The sequence below is a fragment of the Platalea leucorodia genome (assembly GCF_965183815.1).
Source record: "Platalea leucorodia genome assembly, chromosome: 21".
Taxonomy (NCBI): domain Eukaryota; kingdom Metazoa; phylum Chordata; class Aves; order Pelecaniformes; family Threskiornithidae; genus Platalea; species Platalea leucorodia.
The window spans coordinates 1,987,291-2,008,951 of NC_138843.1; the positions used below are offsets into that span (position 1 = coordinate 1,987,291).

At 47.2% G+C, this 21,661-nt stretch overlaps 1 protein-coding gene across 12 annotated transcripts in view; it reads right to left on the minus strand.

The window, feature by feature from the left end:
• Nucleotides 1-21,661, minus strand: part of GATAD2A (GATA zinc finger domain containing 2A) — a 66,325-nt gene that overhangs the window by 16,188 nt on the left and 28,476 nt on the right. For 6 of the 12 annotated variants that reach the window (XR_014230326.1, XM_082331463.1, XM_082331464.1 and 3 more), the window contains exons 2-4: nucleotides 17,585-17,659; nucleotides 8,604-8,694; nucleotides 7,557-7,828 (exon numbers count right to left, since the gene is read on the minus strand). Coding sequence is in view for 11 of the 12 variants with exons in the window: in XM_082331463.1 (XP_082187589.1) it covers nucleotides 7,557-7,828; nucleotides 8,604-8,694; nucleotides 17,585-17,601 (380 nt within the window). In the remaining variant the exon portion in view is untranslated. Of the gene's footprint in view, nucleotides 1-7,556; nucleotides 7,829-8,370; nucleotides 8,695-17,584; nucleotides 17,660-21,661 lie in introns of those variants that run through there. The other 6 variants (XM_082331467.1, XM_082331465.1, XM_082331466.1 and 3 more) reach the window with 4 other exon arrangements.

The following is a 21,661-nucleotide window of genomic DNA, read 5'->3' on the forward strand; positions in this document are numbered from 1 at the left end:
CGCAGCCCGGCTCAGGGATCCCCTCTGCTGCGGGGGGTACCCCTCCTATCTCCTTGTGCTTGGAAGAGAGCAACATCAAAACAAAGCGTCTATGCAAGATACCGCTGCTTTGCACAAAAAAAAAAAAAAAAACCAAAGCAAAGCTGCCTAAGCCATTTCGTAGGACGACGATATGAAATGTGGAACTAGGAAGTAAAACCTTGCCCCTACCAGCTCTGCAATAAACCCCGTCCTTTACTCGGGCTGTGAAGCAGGAGGCGGCGAGAGCGGGACCGCCCGTCCCTGGCCTGACTTCACCTAAGGGCTTCCCCGAACCCCTGTGATTTCCTCGTTTGGCAAGGCGCATTATGATCTTCCTGAGAGCCACATTATAAGGTGCTGATCTAATAAAAGCTGCATTAGAAACCACTGCATTCCGAGTTTTAAAATCATGTATTTCCACAGAAGCATTAAATAGTCCTATCTCTTTAGGACCATCTACGTTACACCAATTTTGAGTCTGTTGACATGTGACCTCACGGAGGAAAACTCTTCTGGAAGTGGGGAGATAACTATGTATTTTTTAAGGCAACGCATATTGACCACAGCAACAAAGTCCACTCGTATTCAATCTTTCAGGATTTACATCCTCGGCAGCGCGACCAACTAACTGCATAGCGGATGAGGTGGCACACGACTGAACTCCAGAAATGTAGACCAGAACGCTGCAAAACAATCTTCCTTCAAAAAGGAGTTTGCTTTACTCTTTTGTTAGCCTGTGTGTAAAGCAAAAAATTCAAAGCAGATGTTTCAAAATAAGAAAGACAATGGAAATATCACCACTTTCAGAAAAATACTGCCACCAGCAGTTAATAATTTGGGATAACTGCCCCGATACCATGACCTTTATCCTCAAGCCATCAGCCATATCCTTTAGCTAAATAAAGACATAGTTCTATTATTCTCCCTTCAGCTTTCATAAGTGTCGCTGTCTCAATCATTTGGACTCTACGCTAGAAGATGAAAGCGGGGGTGCTGCCCAGTTACGTACACCCATTGAAGCATTCGCAGCAATAAAACACAATTTTCCAGTGACTTTGCAGAAAGTTAGTGTAAGGAATCAAACGCAGACCTCCTAAGTCACTCAGTACCCTAAGAAAAAGGCCATGATTCCTCCAAGATCCTCTTTTAAAACCTCAGAGCACAAGGACAGACCCATCACGCTATTCGAGAGTTTTCCTTAGCGTCTTGGAGCATCCTGTAGCAATTCAGAGCACAACAACTATTCCAGAAAAGACCCAAATCAAACAAAAAAGCCACTTTCCCATGGGGACACTGTGTATTTATTTGCCGATTTGAAGGAAAGAAGAGGGTCAGGTGGCCAAATCCAGCCTTGGAGGTCTGCTTCCACTTAGCTGGGCCGGAGGAAGATTAATTAAGTTTTTGTCTTGAAGGGGATACATCCGAGGTCTACGGTACCTTGAGGCAGACTCAGCTTTTCTAACAGATCCACCTTCCTGCATGACAGAAGTTCCACTGAAGTACGACCAAGGATGACAAAGCTTAAACTTAACACCAGTAAGAGAAAGGGAGACCCCCAGAACTACTGGCTCTGGTAGAGGGTTTCATTTCAGAGGACTCGCGCTGCAGCTTCACGACGTTAACGAAAGAGCTCTCGTATCGCAACAAGCCGTCTTTGCGCTTGTTCACGCTGATCCAGAAGCATTACACAAAAAATAAGCTTCCTTTTACAGACCAGATCTTACCCATGCTCTAAAATGCCCTTTCGATCACTCTTCCAAAAAACAAAAAAAAAAAAAAAAAAAAAAAAGAGGAAAAAAAATAAAAATCAATGCGATGCTCACTTGGTTCCAGTTCCAGAACTACTGACCCGAAACACGAAGTCCCCCACTGCAGACAGGAGCCCTGCGCGGCCCCATCCTGCGGCATCCCCCCGTCGTCCGTCCCTCCGCAGGTAACCGGAGGAGGCATCACAGCTGTTACTCAGGCTGCAGCTTCATCTGCATTAGCAAATATGCAACAGTTTTGCCTCAGTCCATTCAACAGTCTCTTGTATACTCTCATCCAAAAATATTTGGCAAGGAAGGAAGACAAACAAGGAAAGAAAAAGCAATGCAGTGGGGATTTTTTTTTTTTTTCCCTCTCCTGGAGTTGTTACATCTACACAAATCAAAGAAGTTGCAATGGATCTAGTGAGGGTGGTGCGAAACTGAAGCAAAACAAACTTCATCCCTTCCTCTGAAGGTAAAGGAAGGAAACTTCACTCAAACTACGTCTGCATTTAAAATAAAACATTAAAATTCCCCAAGGAACTCTGGCATCAGTTTTGTCCCAATATCCTTTCGTACAACACACACCAGGAGGCACAGATACACCACGCGTAAGCTGAAAAGGAGATCTAAAGTACGGGTCTGTGCCACATTTCCAGGCTCAATATTGGGAAGAGAGGAGCCTATTGCTGTTCGCCGGCACTGCCGTGAACACCGATCCCAGTCAATTCCAGTAAAGTGCGGAGTTTGGTCAGCCAACACAGGCTGCATCCTGATGTGCTCGAGAACATGTTAGAATTTCAGAGTCAAATCCATTCATTTAGCAAGTTTTAAGTGTGATTTGGCCAGATTAAAAAAAAAAAAAAAAAAAAAAAGAAACAAAAAAACCCAAACCAACCCAAAATCCTTCAAAGCACCAGAATTCAGCATCCAAGCCCTAACACGGAAACTCAGAGCACAGCCACTAGGCTGCTTTCATACAACTCCAAACCAATTGCTGTTAGATGTTATTTTTAATTAACCCGTGGAACAAAAAGAGAACACGATTACTCTGAGGTTCCAGAGCAGTGCAACATTTGTCAAGCTCACAAATCATAACCAGCAAGACCTAAAATTAAAGGAACCGAAGAGGTCGGATAGATTATTTGCCTGAGCACGCTAACTGTAAGGTTGCCTGCAAACTCTTCGGTCTCATCTTTCCTGGCAGTTTGCAATTAAGCCAACAAGCAGTGGCTAAGTCCGGCTAGCTCACACGTAATTTCAAGCAGCAAGAGCCCAAAGCTGTGGGTATATTTGATACTTGTGTGTATCACGCATCGGGAGACAATAGATGGGTGCAAGCAATTTTTTGTGGAAAATAAACCAAACGTATCAAATGCAGACTTTTTGGCTTATCCAGACTCTTATTTCAATTGGAAAGAAAATCCAGGCTCTGTAGCTTAATGCGAGAAGATGACCCAATACATACAGTAGTTTGGGAATGTGGGGGTTTTTTGTTTGTTGTTTTTTTTTAAAAAATAAGACCCCAACTGATACAAAATCTGTAGGAATAATTTCGGTTTATCAGCCAGCCTTAAACTGGTTTTGATCAAGCCACAGTTAATACAGATAAGACAGGTAATAGGCTTATTTACCGCTCTTGGCAAATAGAGAAAATACAGGAAAACCAGAAAGATGTTCAACTGCCTAAAAAGTTTTCCAGTTTGCTTTAGAGAGGACATGTTCATTCCAAGATTGCTAACAAGGCAAAGCGAGAACTGTGGATAGACAGATGGATGGATGGACAGACAGATAGATGGATGGATAGACAGACGGATGGATGGATGTCAACTCTTAAATTTGCATTTCATTAACAGTATCACCTTCACCCCTGCCATCACGCTTGTGTGCTGCGACAAAACCATTTTCTCACTCTCTCTCCCTTTCTTTCTGTGACTGAGAAGCCTCGCGTTTTAGAATGCTGAAGTGAAACATATTTTGAGGTTACCTATTTGGAGAGTTACTATAATTTTGAGGATTTAAGATAGCAGAGCGCAACAACCAAGCACAACACAGCTGCTCGCAGGGTGAAGTAGCATCCTTGCCTGTAAACACCCCACACCTCTGTTTACGAGCAAGGTTTTCCTACAGTTGGGTTACGGCGCGCTGCTCCTGAAGGATCCTGATGGTTTTGCTCCAGAAGAGAGGACAATTTGCCCTCGTAGACCTGTCCGAGGACAGCGGCTCCCACCCCGATAGCCAGTTACGTGACTGTGGCCAGAAAGATCACTTGTGGTCTCTGCCAAACCTTACTGTGAGTACACCAGAAATCATGAGCTTCACCAGTACCGCGTACGCAACTGGTTCGTTTTGTATGGTTCAGGAAATAGTACTAGGGAGAAAAACCTCGGGAAATGGTCAAACGTGTACTGTGGATGAAGGGAGCTGAATCTGGAGTACGATAAACGCAACGTGATGCAGCACGATCCAAGAACGGCTCCAGGAGAAAGCCCCAGCCTCAGCTGGAAGCAGCTGAGGCTCAAGGCAGGGCAAACGTGGTAGGAAGGAAAGAACAGGGGAGAGATGGAGAACAGAGGAAAGGGAAAGCAGAGCTTGAAAGCACGGCAGGACGTCAGGATTCAACCAGGTTTGACAAGCGCTCTTTCCCTCCAGCACCTGTATTGATGTAAATCAGCGTATTCCCAAGCAAAAGCGATTTGCGCTGCACTATGCTACCATCCCACCGCATGGCCTTATCAAGAGGGGAGGACTCTCCTTCCTCCCATTCCTTCTCTGCAGTAGGTCTAGGATAATTACACACCAGCGTAGCTAGCTCCCAGGGCTGCAGAAACGCCAGGCAGAGCAGCAAGACTTTGGTTTGGCCTTGTGTGACCTCTCATCAAAGACTTCTACCACTACAGACTTTCTTCTGTTTCTTCTGGCATCAGAAAATGTGCTCAAACCAGATCCTATTTTTAAATTTAAACTTCAAGGTTTAGAGGGAAAAAAAAAAAATTAAAAGAAATATATTTTTCAGTTTAACACAGAGATATTGCCAGGTTTGTATTTCAGATCTTGAAAATCAACCGATTTCAGAAAGATATCCATTCAATCAGCTTCACGTCAGCTAAACTGTGATTATTGCTGGGCCACCTTTTCCAAGGAAAATATTATGGTTTTAGTTCTAAAAGCATTAAGGAAGTTTAAAAGGCAAAACACCGTACACCACTAAGCATGAATTTTACTCAAGAAGTTTGTAGCAGTTCAGTCGTTTTAAGCAACAGCTCTTTTTTCATCTCCTCAGAAAATCAGCTCAACTGCTTTAAAGACACAGGTCTTACAAAAGCTGCAAGCGAAATTCCTCGGAAGATCAAAGGTCTGGAAAGGTGAGTCCCACACTTTAAAAAAAAAAAGATCCCTATGAAATTAAGATCCACCTTTTGTATTCTTATGCCAATTGTATCCTTATATATGCAAGGGATCAGGCTCATCCAAAGACAAGCTTCCTCTGTATCGCGGGCATCTTCAGACTCAGATCGCGTTCGCTCGGAGATGTTTGCATCCCGAGGCCAGTCAGCTGCTCAGCGCCACGTTTACGCTCCGGGAGCGGAGCCACACGCGGACCGAGGGCACCACCACGACGCGGGAGCGGAGCCCCAGAGCCTGGGAAGCTGCTGCCTTCCTTCCAGGAGTTTGCAGAATCATTCAGGCTCATTTTCGTCATTTGAGACGACTCAGGGTTTAATTCCTCTCTACTAAGAATTTTATAAAAATATGCGTTATGAAAGGTGTTCCAGCTTCCAAACAGCATCCAAAGAGCTTATCCAAAGCCTCGTCAAATTCTTAATTATGTTTATTAACTTCAGCGGAGTTGGGATCGGACTGCCTCCTTATGCAAGGATATTTTTTGTATGGGGAAGCCTCTTCTCCCTCCGTGCAGAAACTGAATACAACAATATCCTGTTACCGCCTGAAATAAGAATGCTGTACGGGGCGAGGATGCCCTCTCATCTCATCTAAATAGGTGTTACTGTTCCAGGTGCTCTCTGGGAAGTTAAGCATACACAGCCCCTTCTTCATCATCCTGTTTGCGCGTCCTGCAACGGAGACCGACACCAACGGAGCAGAAACACTGGCACGCGTTTCAAAAATATTATAAATTCACCAACAGCATATGCATGCGGGGGCAAGTACCGCAACAAAAGAGTTAGAATACCTGATTCTAATTTATTCAGTTTTTGGTACGCGCAATCTTTTTAGATATTCTTCAAAAAAAGAGCGTGCATACCTGTGTTAATTAGTAGGTAGCGATTACGCCAAAAGACACCTTCAGAGATTTACTCCTAGTCAGCACAATACCACTGCTTGACATGGAAGTCATCCATTACCCCAATTAACCGCTTCTGTGCAAGACATACGCGCCTCCTAAATATCAAATTGAGCAACTTGTGTAATTGTCCCTTTGGCAGAAGTTCCATGGAGAAAGCTGAAAACTATCACCTTCCCTCAATCACGCTGATGGAAGAGGTCTTGTTTTACATATACTGAAGCAGTATTTGGATAAAGTAATCAGGCTCTCGCAGCCAGAGTTATTTCTCTTAGAAAAACATCAAAAGTTGGGAAAAAGTTTACAGACGAACTGCCATGAAACATCAGAGACACCCATTTCCTTAGTAGCACCCATAAGTGCCCTTCCTCCCAATAATTCCTGCGCAATTGATAAGGATCTCGTGTTTTCACCTCAAATCCGCGCCGCTGCAATACCTGCCATCCAAGCGAACACAGATTTCTCGCACCGAGACCTGTTTAAGCCATTTTGCACGGACAGGCAGGTCTCAGTTCTCACGTATTACCCCTCCAACATCAGCTGCATCAGAACCAGGAATAAACGAGGCTTCTAGGCTTCCTGCTCAAGCTATTGCATCTTACTGCGCTATAAAGAAAAAAGCAAGACTCTGAAGGACCAACATCAGGGCCGCACAATTTTTGACAGAATTTTTATCCTGGTGCAGCCAGAACCTGGGTTTAATTTCTAAGTATGGTGGAAGATTTGGAATCTGGCTTTAAAGCGATGCCCGTAAATCCGTACGTCAGAACCACTCAATTCATGTGCGGATCTCGTATACAAGTCAAAGGAAAAGCTTTACGTTTTTGTAATACTAAAATGCTCCAAAGCGAGAAGGAACTTTGAATTCATGCTTTCAGATGTCACAATTCAGACGTCGTGAGGAGGCTGGACTTTCAAGAAACTATTAAGAACTTGTCCTACAGAGAGCTGCTGCAGGCAGGTGCTGTCTTTTCGTAATACTTCTGGTGTCAAAATCCACAAGTAACTTCAAAAAGAAAGCCAGGCTTATCCATACACACCGCGCTGTCAGGACGAATCGAGTTGCAATTAAAACTCCTCTGCTTAGACAATTATAATCTATTATTTTTCCTATATCACAGCTCAATTAAAAAAAGCCCAAACCACTCTTCCTCACATAAATCTCAATCAGTAGCTCACAGCGCATCCTCTTTATAACGTGCACGCTCTCCTATTCAAGACCGTGTTTCTTTACTCAGCTGCTCATCACAGCTGCCACTGCTGTCAAAGCTCGTGGAAGAAAAAAAAAATCAGTATGGAAGTTATACAGAAGTGGCTGTTGAATCTCACGTGAAGAGCCAGAGCTGCACCACACACCTGAAACTTTAATCCTCTCTACCTTTAAGATGCAGAGAACTCCTTCCTAGTGCCATCTGACCGCGTTTCACTGTGCCGGTATCCCAAAGCTTACAGCGCAGCCGCAGCCGGAGGTCGGAACTCACCTTTTTGAGGTACTCATGTCCACAGGCTCATCTCCCGTCTGAACCTCCACTTTAATGGTTGCTTTCACCTCTCCGCTTTTTAATAATCCTTGCACTTTTCCAGCTCCAGGATCTGTTTTTATTTTCATGTCGCCTTCAGCATTTATATCTGTTCCTAATAGTCCTTTCTCCATTTTTATTTTTTTACTGTCCACATCGTTATGCGTTATCTCACGTTCTAACGCTCGTTTCTGACTTCGTGTCCTGCATGCTTCCTCTGTCATTGTGAGGCTCTGGGGAGAGAGGAGACACAAACGAGTTAAGTACGCTGGAAAAAAAGTAAGTTGGACAAAACACCTTAATTTCAAAACAGGGCAAAGTACAGCGGTTACTGCGAAAGAAGTTCAGAAAGAGCAATAAAAGTTTTGCCAGTATGCTCACTTACCCTATCTTCAAAATACATCTCAGTCTGAAGCTATTAAGCACCCGGCATCACTGTACTTACACTTTTTATGTTAGGCAAAAACAAACAAACAAAAAAAAGGCAAAACAAGAACACACACACAAACCCCACTAAGCACGAACTAGAATCACCAAAGAGAAAAAGCAAGCCTGCATGAGAGCACAGGAGAATATACAAACCCCCACGACGAAAAAAGTTTGGCTCTTTACCAAGAGGCAGGAAGAATGTATGTATTTGCCTCACATGCAAATAAATGCAATTACAAAATTCTAGATTAGGATCTCCCCGGGACTGCTGCCATGTCTTTCTGAGGACCTAAGCCTGATTGCAAGTTTCGGGAATCAGACACTATGGGGAAAAGGACCACCACACCCTGCGTGAAGAGAGGCTTCCATATTTCTTGACAGCCCGCCGCCAGGCGCTAAGGCGCTGCCATTGTAATACTCAAGTTGAGACTTTCTCCCCTCCTGGTGAAGGAGCCAGGCTTTTCCAGGCGGCAGAGGAAGCGCTGGACTCGGGGGAACCAGGCTTAACTCCTCGCCTGCCGGAGGCGCGGGAAGTTTCGCTCCTGGTGGGCTCTGACATCTCAGCCCGCACTTCGGTACCTGCGGACACCCATCCATCGGACGCGGAGCTGAGTCAGGCTTTGATCCCATGACATCACTGGGCTCCACATGACCCTTCCCAGGATGCAGCCTGCGAGACAAAGCACTTTCCAGAAACCAGTCTGAGCCGGCGGCAGGCAACCCGCAGCGGGGCTAACCCCGCCGCCGGCCGGCACCCCGGAGCATCCCTCCTCCTCCTCCTCCGGCATCCCTCCGGGTGCTCGGGGACACCGGGCACCAAGGGGGTGGCACGGGGTGGGGTGGGGGGAGAGGGAGAGAAATACCGCCCCCCCCCATTTTTAAATTAATTAATCCATTTATTTATTTATTATTATTTATTATAAAATCCATCCCAGATTTTTTTTTCTCCTCCTTTTAAAATGGATTTCAAGAGTAAGGCCAACACACAATAGTTGGACAAAGTCTTTGAAATGTTTTTAGCAGCGAGAGATTAACATAATTATGCAACATAATTAATCGCTGCTCACCCCCACCACTCCGTTATTCAACAATGTCACATAAGCAGAACGTGAAATTGCCATTTTGATAGTGTAAGCCCCGTGCAAGTGACCACAAGTTTCTCTATGTGGTGTTGGGTGAAATATATATATTTTTTTAAGGGGGGGGGAACGACATTAAAATCATAGTCAATACACAAAGTGCCTCCCCCCGGCTGATCTGCGTTTACAGCGTGACCGTGCTTGAACTCACAATAATGGAAGAAAGGTGTGTTTTACAGAAAGGCTAAGTTAATTTTGGTATTTATGAAAGCGAGTAAACAGCACGCAGCCCTGGCAGGCAGCCAGCAGCACGGAGATGTTCGGCGCGGCTCGGCGTACCCCAGCTGACAGGCAGCCGCATTTTCCAAACCCCGCTCCGCTCAGCCCTCCGAAAGCAGCTTTTAACTGCAGCAGTAACTCGGTGTAAGTATCTCTGCTGACAGTACGGCAGCATGACAACTGCTTCTCCCCCGGAAGAGCGATCGGACAGCCTGACCGGGAATCGCAAATCTTATTTCTATTAACTCGGTGCAAACGCATCTGAACCCAGGGCTAAAACAAAGGACCGGCCAGCTATCGCCCAGCTTATGTATACCGAGATGTGCTATTAATCACAGTGACTTTCTTGAAGCAAGACTGCTTAGTCAGTAGGAAACCTCCTTAAAAAAAAAAAAAAAAAAAAAAAAAGAGCCTGATCTGGGTTTATTTTCAGCATCTTCACATTCTCCAACCTCAGACGGATGAGAAGGAGCAACTCCAGCAGCCTGTGCCGATCCCAGAGCTACACCGGCACTTCGGGCACTCAGGCTCCAAACTTTAAGAACATTTACGCCGTATTTTTACTCCTTCGTTTTCCCCAGTTTTGCCTGGGATGGGGAAGGCAGTACCTGGAGCTGTACCAGGATATTTCATAGCACATCACATGCAAAGCTGCCAGGCAGAACTATGCAAACTCGCTTACCTGCGTTAACGTCACAAGCAATGGAAATGATCTAAATCTCTTATTGGCACTGAGTTTTATTTAAAAAATTAATGCAGTCAAAATCCTAACGTAAAGACAGGCAATGCCTACTGAATACTTCACTGAGCACTGTTTTCCAGCCAACCAAGACAGCTCATCTCGGAGCGATGGAGAGGCAGGCACTGAGCACCCCGCTCGGAGCATTTCCAGGGGCAAATCCTCCGTGCCCCAACTCCTGACAGAGGTCAGACCCGCCAGATTAACACCTAGATGAAAATGCACAATGTCCCTTTGCAACAACCCCCTCTCCTATTACATATTCTCGAGGACGTCCCATCTTGCACCCTGCCATTCCTTCGCGAACTTGCAGCAGCCGTTTCTCCTCGTAACCATCGCCCCCTTATCAGACACCGACAAACTTTACTTGGAAATGGCCTCAGCGTCCCTGTGCTTTTGCTACTCACACAGCCGGAAAGCGACAGCTCCGTTTGCCTTCGAGGAACGGCGCTGCTGCTACGACAACTTTTCTGCAAATCAAAATTCAGTCCAAGTTTTTGTTAAAAATTCACAGCGTTTTGTCATGACGACGACGGCTGGAAAGCAGCGACTGGGGACAGCGATTGCTGGAGAGGAGTATCTGCAGCACAACCCGAACAGCGCCTTGCGAAGAGCTATGCTACTGGAAAGACCTTGGGACGAGATTGCACTAAGACTTTTACAGCCAAATCTGAAGATTGCAAGCGCGGGCTCAAGGTTTATATACACTGCAACAGAGAGATCTGGTTGCACACTTCCCCTACCACAATAGTGATTAAATCATATTTATTGTGGATGAGCCCTAAAACCAAGCTCCCTAAAATAATTTTAACCCTTTCAGGCAATAGGGCCGGAAAAGACTTTGCTAACGTGGATATCCACGCAGAGAAACCTAAAGGAAAATGAGTGTGGCACTGAGAGAAGGGGAGGAGAAAAGAGATAAAATAATCGGAAGGATTTCTTTAAAAAGGCTATTCTGCCTCTTTTCAGGAAAAGAGATGAAAACTGGTAATGTCAAAGACTTTTATGGGAGCCACCTGGGTTGATGGGCCCCATCTCCTGCAAGTCAGAGGGCATCGAGAAGCAGGCGTACGGTTTCGGTGAGCCCCGGGAGGATCTCTCTCACACCGCAGACTACAAAACTCTTCCTGAAACAGCCTAAACTCAAGGTCTCCAGGAAAAGGTTTAAACCAGACGGGTGCCCTGGAAGAGAGGAGGAGGAAGAGCGCAGCGGCAGAGACCCGCACCAGCAGCGCCGGCGTCCTCCTTCACGGAGAGGACGCGAGCAGCTCCTTGCACGACAGGAGGAGGTAAGAGAAACCCAAACCCACCTGGAAAGAAAACTCCCTCCCGATGGCAAACCTGGCAATTTGCTTAATCCCCAGCACCCGAGGACGGCACGCCAGTCATCACACGAGACTTCACCACCAGCATGAAACAGCGCCTTACCAGTACACTCTCTGACCAGCCCTTAAGTCTGCTGGATTTATTGAGATCGCACCTTCACCAACGGATTCCACTAGATGAGAATAAATCAGCTGGATGTTTCAAACCATCCAGGCTGTTTCAAGGATAATGTATCACTTCTGAAGCTATTCCTGAAATCCCCACTTCTGCTTCTCTACCATTAACAGCAACAGGAACCCATCAACGCGAACAGCAAACAGCTTCGGTTCAACCCAGCTATACCTTTGATTTGAAAGAAGGAAGAGGAAGTAAGGATTACACAGTAAATTTTGAGTTTTATGGAAGGTTCTGCTTTTTATTACAAGGAATGGCATAGCTCGGGGCGGAGCGCCCGGGACCTAAGCAGCGAATACTCAGTTGTAAGTGCTATCACTGTAGCAGATTAACGACTACGATCAATTCAAAAGGCAGTTTAGTATACCATATAACACGCAGTGAACTCCTCGGACTGCGAGCCACTACATTGGTCACCCTGAAGTCCTGGCAAAAATTCCCCCATGCAGCCCCACTGCCCTCTGAGCCCACTGACAACAGGAAAAACCCCAAACCTCCCGAGTCCACAACCTATTTATGCCAGCCGGGTAAACATCACGTACGCTCGTGACGCCTCCTGCATGCTTTCCGTCGGGAAAAGGGTCAAAAGAGCTCTCTTGCCATCTTCCAAACCCTTCCTCCCTCCAAAGAGCAGAGCAGCAAGACCAAGACGACAAACCTGGTTTAACTCAGCCAGTGTCTTTTCCAGCAGGGAGGTGTGGGACACTGTGACATACAGCCCATCCCCTTGCAAAGGGCTGGGCGTGCTGCAGCAATCACCTGCTTGCTTGCTTTTGCCGCTGCAGGGAAAAGCTACAGAAGAGGAAAAAAACTCACAAAGTTCCAGGTTAAGACTCGGGAAAAGAATTACTTTACGCTGATTTTTCCAGATGTGCGGTCCAGCCTGGAATAAAGCAGCTGGAGAAGCCATGCCCGGCTCACCTGGCTGCTGCCTGACCGGGGCATGAACAGGCAACTGGGGCGGCAGTCGAAACAGGTTTGATGCACAAGCACACAGAGAACACCGACACGGTACATGAAGACAAAACCGCAATTAAAAAAAAAAAAAAAAAAAAAAGAAAAAGAGCAGCACACTTTGCTTGCTGTTTGTAATGTGCACTTCCACTTTTCCCCACATCGCATTCAGAGCCATCCGTATCGCCTCCTCTCCCGTTCATGATTTATAACTTCCTCGTACAAACTCCAAGTAATTCGTTCACAGAGAGGTAGTTCTGCTTACTGTTCACTGTCTAGCACAACCTGCTAGGTTGAAGTTAAAATTACATCCCGACGCTTTGCTAAAGTCATCAGCAGTGCCGGCGAGCACCGGCAGCAGATACTGGTTTGGCGCAGAGGGGCTGGAATCCCACTGCAGCCGCACAGTAACCCATCCAGCTACGCGATACGCGCTCTTTTTGGTCGTCAAAACCAAAGATCAACAACCCTCTTCCCCAGCATGATCTGGAAACTTTTACAGCAAAAGAGGGGGAAAAAAAAAAAAAGAAGATAAAAAAAGAAAAAAGGAGAGACGAGGTTTCAGAGGAGGAAGCAGGGAGGCTGAGACACATTCAGTGCCCTGCAGTGAAAAGCAGTTGATGAAAAACTGACTCCGAAGGGTCGCAGGCCGCAGCACAGCCCCGGCGTGCACGCCAGCCAGGGCTCCTGCAAGCGCAGCCCGTGCAGGCACCTGGGGTCATCCGCGCACACGCTCTCCCTGCGATGCCCAGAAATTCATTTCTCGCAGCAGGACGTAAAAAGTTTCAATGAGAAGTCACTGCTTCAGCTGAGCCGATTTCCCTGTTATGCTGTCAGTGGTGGTTTTTCCTACGTGCTCATTGATCACGAAGCCAGAAGCGAGATTTCCTGGAAAAAGGCATTACAATTTATATATATGTGTGTGTGTGTGTGTACGCTGCTGTCTGCATGTGTATTCAGGTCTGCATGTGCCTAAATGTGCATACGCATGAACACGCATATGCATGCACGCACAGAGAAGTTCATGACCTTATCACGTAGATATTTAGAAAGATAAACTTTAGAAAGCCGAAGAACTAGATTTTCTTTTTTTAAAGACTAAATTCATGCAACAGCAGTAGGGCAAGAACACTGGTTGTTTCGCAGGTTGGGGGGGTGGGGGGGGGAAATCATCCTGCACCTGAATCCACCTGGGCAACCAGAAATCCATCCTTTCCCTGATGACAGAAACAAAAAGCGTGAGAGCAGCCAGAGGTGGGTTGATCATTTTGCTCTCTCAGCCATTATTTCCATACCATGAGACCTAAAAAGAAGAAGAACTGCAAGCGCTGAAGCCCCCCTTCAGCAGAAGGGACGAGAGGAGGGTCCCTGCTCCGCGGCCCAGCGGGGAGAGGCTCCCGGCCCCCGGCTGCCTGAGCACTGCAGCCCACCAAGGGTTAAGCCCTGCCATTTTGGTGCCATTCACTGATATGTCCATTAAGGGTGTTACATAACAAAATGGCAGCCCTTAACCCTTCCCTCGCCGGGCTCCCACGCTGCTCAGCTGCATGTGCTCACGCCAGCCGGCCACCGCAGCACCTCGCAGTCCCGCCTCCCCTTTTATAACTATTATTATTATTTCCCCCTTCTTTAAGCATTCAGGGGAAAATAACTGAGCTTGCTTAGGGCTGTTCAGGACTTGCAATTCAAAGGAGACGGAGCCCACAGAAGTTTCCTCTGTGCCACGGGTGTCGGGCATCCGGAGGCAGCAGAGGGAAGTTCTCCGCTGGCCAAGGGACAGCGGCGGAGTGGTCCACCAGCAGGAAAGCATCATTTCAGGGATAGCAGCCCAACGAATCGCTGAAGGAAAACAGCCAAAATGTGGGGTTACCAGAATCCTACGCTGTCCTGAAAACGGCCACGACATCCCCAGGGCTGCTCCGGGCAGCCGGCTTCGGAGGGGAGCTCCCCAGCCTCCAGCCTCGCAGGACCCCCTTTTATTTCCATCCAAGCGACCAGGCACTAAGACGCGCACCGTGCCCACGCCGCAACTGCTCGCAGTCATTATAGTGCAGTAGGAAGCAATTCAGCCTGGGTTTGACTAAATATTTACTAAAATGAACAGATAAACATTTGTAGAAAGGCCCTGAAGTCGAGCTCTGAGTACCACAAACATAAAGTTCTGTATTTGGCCAGAAACAAGACTTTGGTAGCTGAAGTCCCACTGCGCTAGGAGTCACCCTGCTGCCCTCCGTGCTATGTGTGTCAACTCACCTTCAAAAAAAAAAGAAAAAACACAAAAAAAACCCCCCAGAAAAACCTCTATTATGGCCGAGTTTGGCTCTGTTTATTAAAGAAGCGTGGAGTCTAACCACTATCTAAGTGCTCTGTATACCAGAGAGAAGCATTCACGATTCTTAACAGAAAGCTTAATGTGCCACAGAGATTATATTAAACGTGGAGCTGTGTAAGTGGAAAATAGCTGTTGCCTGTAGAAATCCATCTAGTAATCTGCTAAAATTTTTTGAGAACTTCAGAAAAGCGTTCACTATCAAGGCACAATTCTAATAAAGCAATTAAAACAATGCATAAAACCAACAGGTTTTTCTCCTAAATACCTTTTACTAGTGTTGTTATTCTTTACTCAGAGTATTCAGCCTGGGAAAAAAAAAAAAAAGCCTCACTTCTCAGTCCTGCCACAACGACACAGATTCCCTGGTTTGCTCCGCAAAGCGGTGCCGGTTTTTCGCATGCTCTGTGGTCGCGATTCATAGCGGTAGTTTTCAGGAATGAACGGCACGGTTCAGCGCGGAGTTGGTTCATTGTCACCCCTGAGCCTGCCGGGGGAATTCAGCCACCCTCACGCGAGGCAGCCAAAGGAGGAGGATGAAATCAAAGTCGTTTTGTTGAAAGACACCGGCTGTTATCGGAAAAGCACGGTCTGGCTCCACCTCGGTGAAAAAGACTCTGCCTTTCTTCAAGGTACGGATTCTCCAGGCACATCGATCCTCACGGATATTAACTAATCATTAAAAACTGTTTATCCAGTGTTTATTTTGACTCAAAAATAAAGCCTTCCACTTAAAGGACTACAACTTGATTTAAACTTTTAAATCCGTTCCCATCAAATAAATATTAAGTAACGGCACCGTAGATTGCAATCAGATCCTCTCCCCTTCTTCCACCCCCCTCCCCATTTAATGTATGCTTCTTATTAGAGGAGGGATCTAGGTTGGTTCATTTATTTTAATGCAAGAGCGGCAAAATTAGCATCTTTAAATACTCAGTCACAACATCAATCAGCTTTTCCAGCACCACATGCTGTGCATATTAGAATACAGGCAATTCCTTGGGTTTTCTGCATTTTAAGAACTGAAGAGAAGGGCGGCTCTCTGTGCCCACAGACCATCCAGACTGGCTTCAGCATCGCTCCTCTCCAAGAAGTGCCGCGCTGCGGATTCGCGTTCAACCCAGTATCAATTATTTAACACAGCCTCGGTACGATCATAGAGGGAATTGGTGTAAGTGGCTACAAAGGACAAGGCACCAAAAGAAAGATCTAAACAGCTAAGGAATTTTCTTATTTACCAATCGATATTCTAGTTCTTCTGAAGAGAATCTGAAAATCATATTAATTCTGAGGTCCGCTGCTTTGGGTTTAAAGGGGTGTTTTTAAAGGGTACTACTTACAGCCGCTACACGAGCGATTTGTTTGACCTGAATTCTCCCCCAAGTTTTACGGATCTATTTTTGTCTAGAAACTACTGGGCAGGAAGTCTGCTAATGGCTGTGTCTGGGCTTTGTATTACCAAAAAAATCACGGAGATTCCTCAGCGCCGGATAGCCGTTAAATACCAGTTTCGATTATGGTTCAAAATGCAGCATTTGGATAACAGGTTGAATTGGCAAAATAAGATCGTGTTTACGCACACTGCTCTACAATGGCACAGCGCTATGTTTTTCAGGTGTTTCATGGTGATAACTCACTGAACAAGAGAGCAGATTAAGATATTTCCAGGACTATGGTCCAGACGCCTAGTGTGATGCTCTCTGCTACTCTCACCATTACTCCTACTCCTTCACCTCTGACTGATGCCATTAAGAAAGGCGGTTTTACGATTTCATTTAGCCTTTTGGTCTCAGGAAAGATGTTGCTACTTTGCAAGATTTGGGAACTTATGTCATAAATAGCAAAAAAAAACCAAACAGCAGTGCCCATGGCTTGCACACTGGTAGTTCTGAAGCCGACTCTGGTAAAACATAGTAAATCAAATGAGTAAATCTATGAGCAGAGACATCGACACTAACACCAGGAAAAACGAGACTGGAAGAAAAGCAAAGAGCAGAAATGCTTAACATTGATCACCGGAGCCTTGGCAATACGTGTTTTGGAGGAAAAAAAACCCCGCAACATTGGCTAAATCCTTAAATTGCTATTTATAAAATGCTTCATTTGACCATACAGTGGGACAGGCGAGCACCATCACACACAGGACAGCTGATCCAGAGAGCTGTACTCTAGCTACGCCACTAGAGCATTGCCAGAGCTACAAGATATCTGCAGAAATTTAATTTCCATTCACAATTTTTCTTCTGGGGGTTGCACAAATGATCAAAAATATACAGAAAGCCTCAAGGGAGGAATTTCTGCGTGCTTGCTTTTGCTTCGCCTCTTGTTCAAGAGCGACAATATTGTGCAGCTGTTGCGAATGCCCAGTTAAAAGGAAGTGAAACTTCTTTGTCCCTTAGTAAGCTAGGGAGATTTACCTACGTCGGCGCGTGGATTAAGCGCTAAGTGAAACGCCACTTTTGGTTAAGGCACAGGAACCGAACCCTGATCCGAGTTTAATCTCGGAGCTCCTCTACAGCTCTTCCCTGCCCTCCCGGACAAGGCAGGAGCTGAGGTGCCAAAGACCAGAAGACAATTCCACCCTCCCAGCCCACCTCCCCATTTTCAGTACTGAACGGGGGGAGAGGGGGTGTCTGTGCGATACCAGAGACTCGTCCTCCGCCTTATTCACAACTCCTACCTGTCAGTGAAGTTCATGGGTTCCAGGAGGGGTCCTGACCGGGCCGAGGGGCTGAAAGTGACTGCAGCGAGGATCCTGAGGGAAGAGACAAGCCGGTTAGCGTAGCCGCTGACATGCCCGCCGCCTTCACCCGAAACGCGCTCGCTGACGAGACAGTCGTCCTTAAACACTGGTACCCGTGCGAAAGGTGAGAAGACTGCATCCCGTTATTTTAAGGAAAGGAGCTGCAAGTCAGGCTCCCGTTCAAATGCTTTGGGATTAAAACCAAAAGCACACGCAAAAATATTTTAAAGTTACTGCTTTTCTTACTCTCTATTTCTTTAGTCTTTGCTTCTTATGCTAACACTCTAGGAGGAAACCAACTGCTTCTTGATCGCTGGTTTGACCCAAACACCCACTGGAACCAATATTCCCATTTCTAATTGACAGTTTTCCTCAAAGAGGAGACCTGCATTTATCCAGCGGCCGGTACCACGGGAGCTTGCTCCGGGCAAGTCAAAGCAGTCGCTGTGCCACCTCCCCATTTCACCTCTTGGACAAAAGCAGTACTGGTCCGTGGGTACACGCAGGAGAACGCCACTTGAAGACCCATCTTCAGAAAAAAACCTCGTTCACTCCCTCCCAAATTGAATGTGACACTAGCTAAAATGGCATGCTGCTTTAAAGACAAACGCTGACCAAATAAAAAAATAAGTAGTTTTCTTTCATAAAGGCTTCCAGCTTTTAATTTGTCCAACAAGCCAGCAGGCCCCCAGATGAGCATTTTAATAGCTAGCAAGATGCAGCAAACAAGGCAGCATTTGTCCGGTGTTACCTACATGAAGGCAGCATTACTTAAGTAGCAGGAACATTGAGAGATGCAAACGAAGAGAGTCGTCTTTGCAAGCGACACCAGTGTCACACGCGTGCTCACCCGCGGGCTCAGTTCAGCAGTTCAGTGACAATTTGGTGTTTTCACTTAAAGGACATCAGAGCAAATTTTAATGCCAAGCTGGATGCAGGGGCTAAATACAGCCGGAGGCTTTGGGGGGTACCACCACCGCCCACACCCCGTAACAGGGATGAAGGCAGTTGTCCCTCTGCTCCTGGTCACGCTCGGGACCACGCCACCGTTCCCTGCAGGAGCTTCCATGAAGTTGCATGTAAAGCGGAGAAAGGAGGGGGAAACGACTTCTTAGAGAAGTTTTTGTCCTGTAGGACAGCATAGAAAAGTAATTCTGAACGAACATGCTCATGTGCTCATCTGCTTCTTCCTCCAGAAAAAGTTCTGCTGGCCCACACTCGCTTATGCTTTACAAAAATCCTTTTATGAGCCTGTACACACAGTGTGTGACATCCAAACCTTCCCTCTCCCTCTCTATGAAAACACTGAGGGAAGAAACCCACAGCCAGCGTACACTCGCCAGTTAGAAAAATCAACTGGTTTTGCCATGCTACTGGATCGGCAGTTCCCTGCACCAGCAGCACAAGCCGAGTCAAACGCCCCTTATCGCAGCCTGCTTTTACCCGGCACAAGGCGAATCATCGGTCGACGGCCTCAGCTTTAGCGGCGGGTCTGGCGCGGCGCTGGGCGCGCTGACCCGGCGTCGGCTCTGGGGGCAGACGGCAGCAGCGCTGGGCCGTAGGTGGAGCGCAGTAATTGATGCACACGGGCTGCCAAGACGACTCCTTGGAAGCTCGGCCTCTTATTTCTGCTAAGCCACCGAGAACTGAGTCATTTCCCTCCTCAAAAAGCTGCAGAGCTATTTTCCTTTGTCCAGAAGGCAGGACAACGGCTCACCGACCTCCAGTCCTCCTCCCTGGACAGGGGAAAAGGGCCGTAAAGGGTCACCCCTCTGACACCCACCCCAGGATCAAACTCCCCCCCTTGACCAAACTCCAGCAAGCCCAGAGGTCATCTTGTCCCAAAAGCTGGCAGATTGTGCCCAGTCCATCTTCCCTGGTTTACTATTTTAAGCACCCCAAAATGTTCCAATAGGTTAAACAAACGGCTACAAAAGTGCAGATATAGAAACTTAATGAATGGATATGCAACTGTATTCTGGTCCCTGATTAGCTATCTAGAGGGCAGGTCTTGCTAATTATAGCTCATCCTATTAGTCCAATGCTTTTCTAATTAGAAGCCCATTGAAAACCACTGCAATAGCTACTTCAGGGCCTTCAACAGTGCTATAAAACCCTCCAGATACAGCGGTGCTTCCGTGCTGCTGCTCGTGCATCTGGCCTGGACACAAACACGCACTTCTTCATCGCTGAAGATGACGAAAAGCAACACACGCAACGCACACCGCGCACCGGGTCGGGACAAACGCTACGGCACAGCCGTGGTAACTGGTAGTTACGATACTCTTGCAGCGAGCAGGAAGCCACGAGTTGTAACGCTGCTGGGGGGGGGATTAAAAAATAAAATTAAAAAAAAAAAAGGAATTATTCTGCCTGGTAGAGAGACCTGCTGAACAGGACTGGTAAAGGTCGCAGTGGGAGGGGAGGATCCTCCAGGCATCGGCTCCGCACCGGCTCCGTCGGAAGCCGGCTCGGCTCTGCTGGGAGGACGGCACACGAGGCACCTCCAGCGCAGCGGGAGCCCGCGTTTTGCAGAAAGTTTTCCCCCACAAAGAGGAGTACGGTGACGCGAATGAGCCCGGCAGCAGCCTCGCGTCAGAGGGCTCCCCGTGTTTTGCAGTCGTTCAGCAGAGATCGTTCCTTCCGACGTGCTTTGGACGTGGGAAGCCTAAGCTCCCGAATCGTATTTCTGAGGCTCCGGCCAGCCTCCATTTTTAATGAACTGTAGCATTAAACTCCCATAGTGCTCGTGTCATGGGACTAAAATAGTTTTCATCTTGCGAGGACACCAGAAGAGCAGTTTAACCGCTTCAGTGCCGCGGGATGCTGGCGGCGCGGGACCAGGGCCGCCTCCGGCGCTGACCCACATTCAGCGCGTGGAAGTTTCCACTGAAACCCAACAGATCTCCAGCAACGAGCTGCCCGGGCAGGCAGCAGGGCCACGGCCCCAGATCCCGCTCCGGCTCCCGCGCTCCGTCCCTCCGCAGCCGGCTCCACCCGTGGCTTAGCCTTCTCCTGCATCTCCAAGATGGGAAGTTTGCTTTTGCAGCGCACGCCGCTGCGGAAAAAAGGTTAACGTGCTTATAAAAATGTTTCGAAGGATTCGTTTTAAAGCATCTCTTTAGGGAACCTCCTAGGAACCAGGCAATTAAACAGTTAATACTCGGAAGTGAAACTCTGCTCAAGCAGCAGCTCCAAGTTTTGATACCGCTTCCATCAGAAAAAGCCACCGCAGCAGCAGGGCAGCGCCCGGCTGGACGCCCGAGCCACCGGTACGGCGCGCTTCGGTGCGGCGCTGCCGTCGTCCGAGGGCTCCGCCAGCGCCCGGGGACGTCCTGCGTCGGCTCCTCCGCCGTCCAAGAAAACTAAGTCTTTAGTATCCCGTCACTCTGCAGCTCTTTCAAAGGTTTGAGGCTTTGTTTAAAAAGAATTGCGGCTCCCGTTCCGATATAGCGACTTTTTAAAACCGTAATAAGCAAAATGTTCAAGAAATTAAGCAGGGACTGGACTGAACAGCATCTCCTGCTAACTCGCCAGAGCAGAAACCAGCTCTATTTGCTCAGAGCCTACTTTGTCACTCATTAATTTCCCCCCCCCCTCTATGAAACGATGATGAAAATTGTAGATCAGAATGCTAGGGACCGCATTTTTAGCAACATTACTGAATCCCATCAACTCTATCTAGAAAAATTATGATCCAGTAAAATTCAAGAGAGATTTAGCCCGCAAAACAGGGTTTTAAAAACATTACATTTTCAGAATAAGACAGGCTACGGATTCTCCAAGAAGATTAAGGCATGGAAACTATGCCACAGGTACCCCAGTTTAGTGTTACTGCTGTACATGCCTCCTCCAACAACCGAGATAAGACAACTTCTGTACTTTTTGGAAGGCTGAGTGAACTGGTCAGCAGAAAAAAAGGAGGCACATTTCAATTTACATGCCGACAGCCAAGGGGCTAGCTTCTGTCTCACGGCTTCAGGCTTTGCTGCCATGAACATTTTTGAATACAGG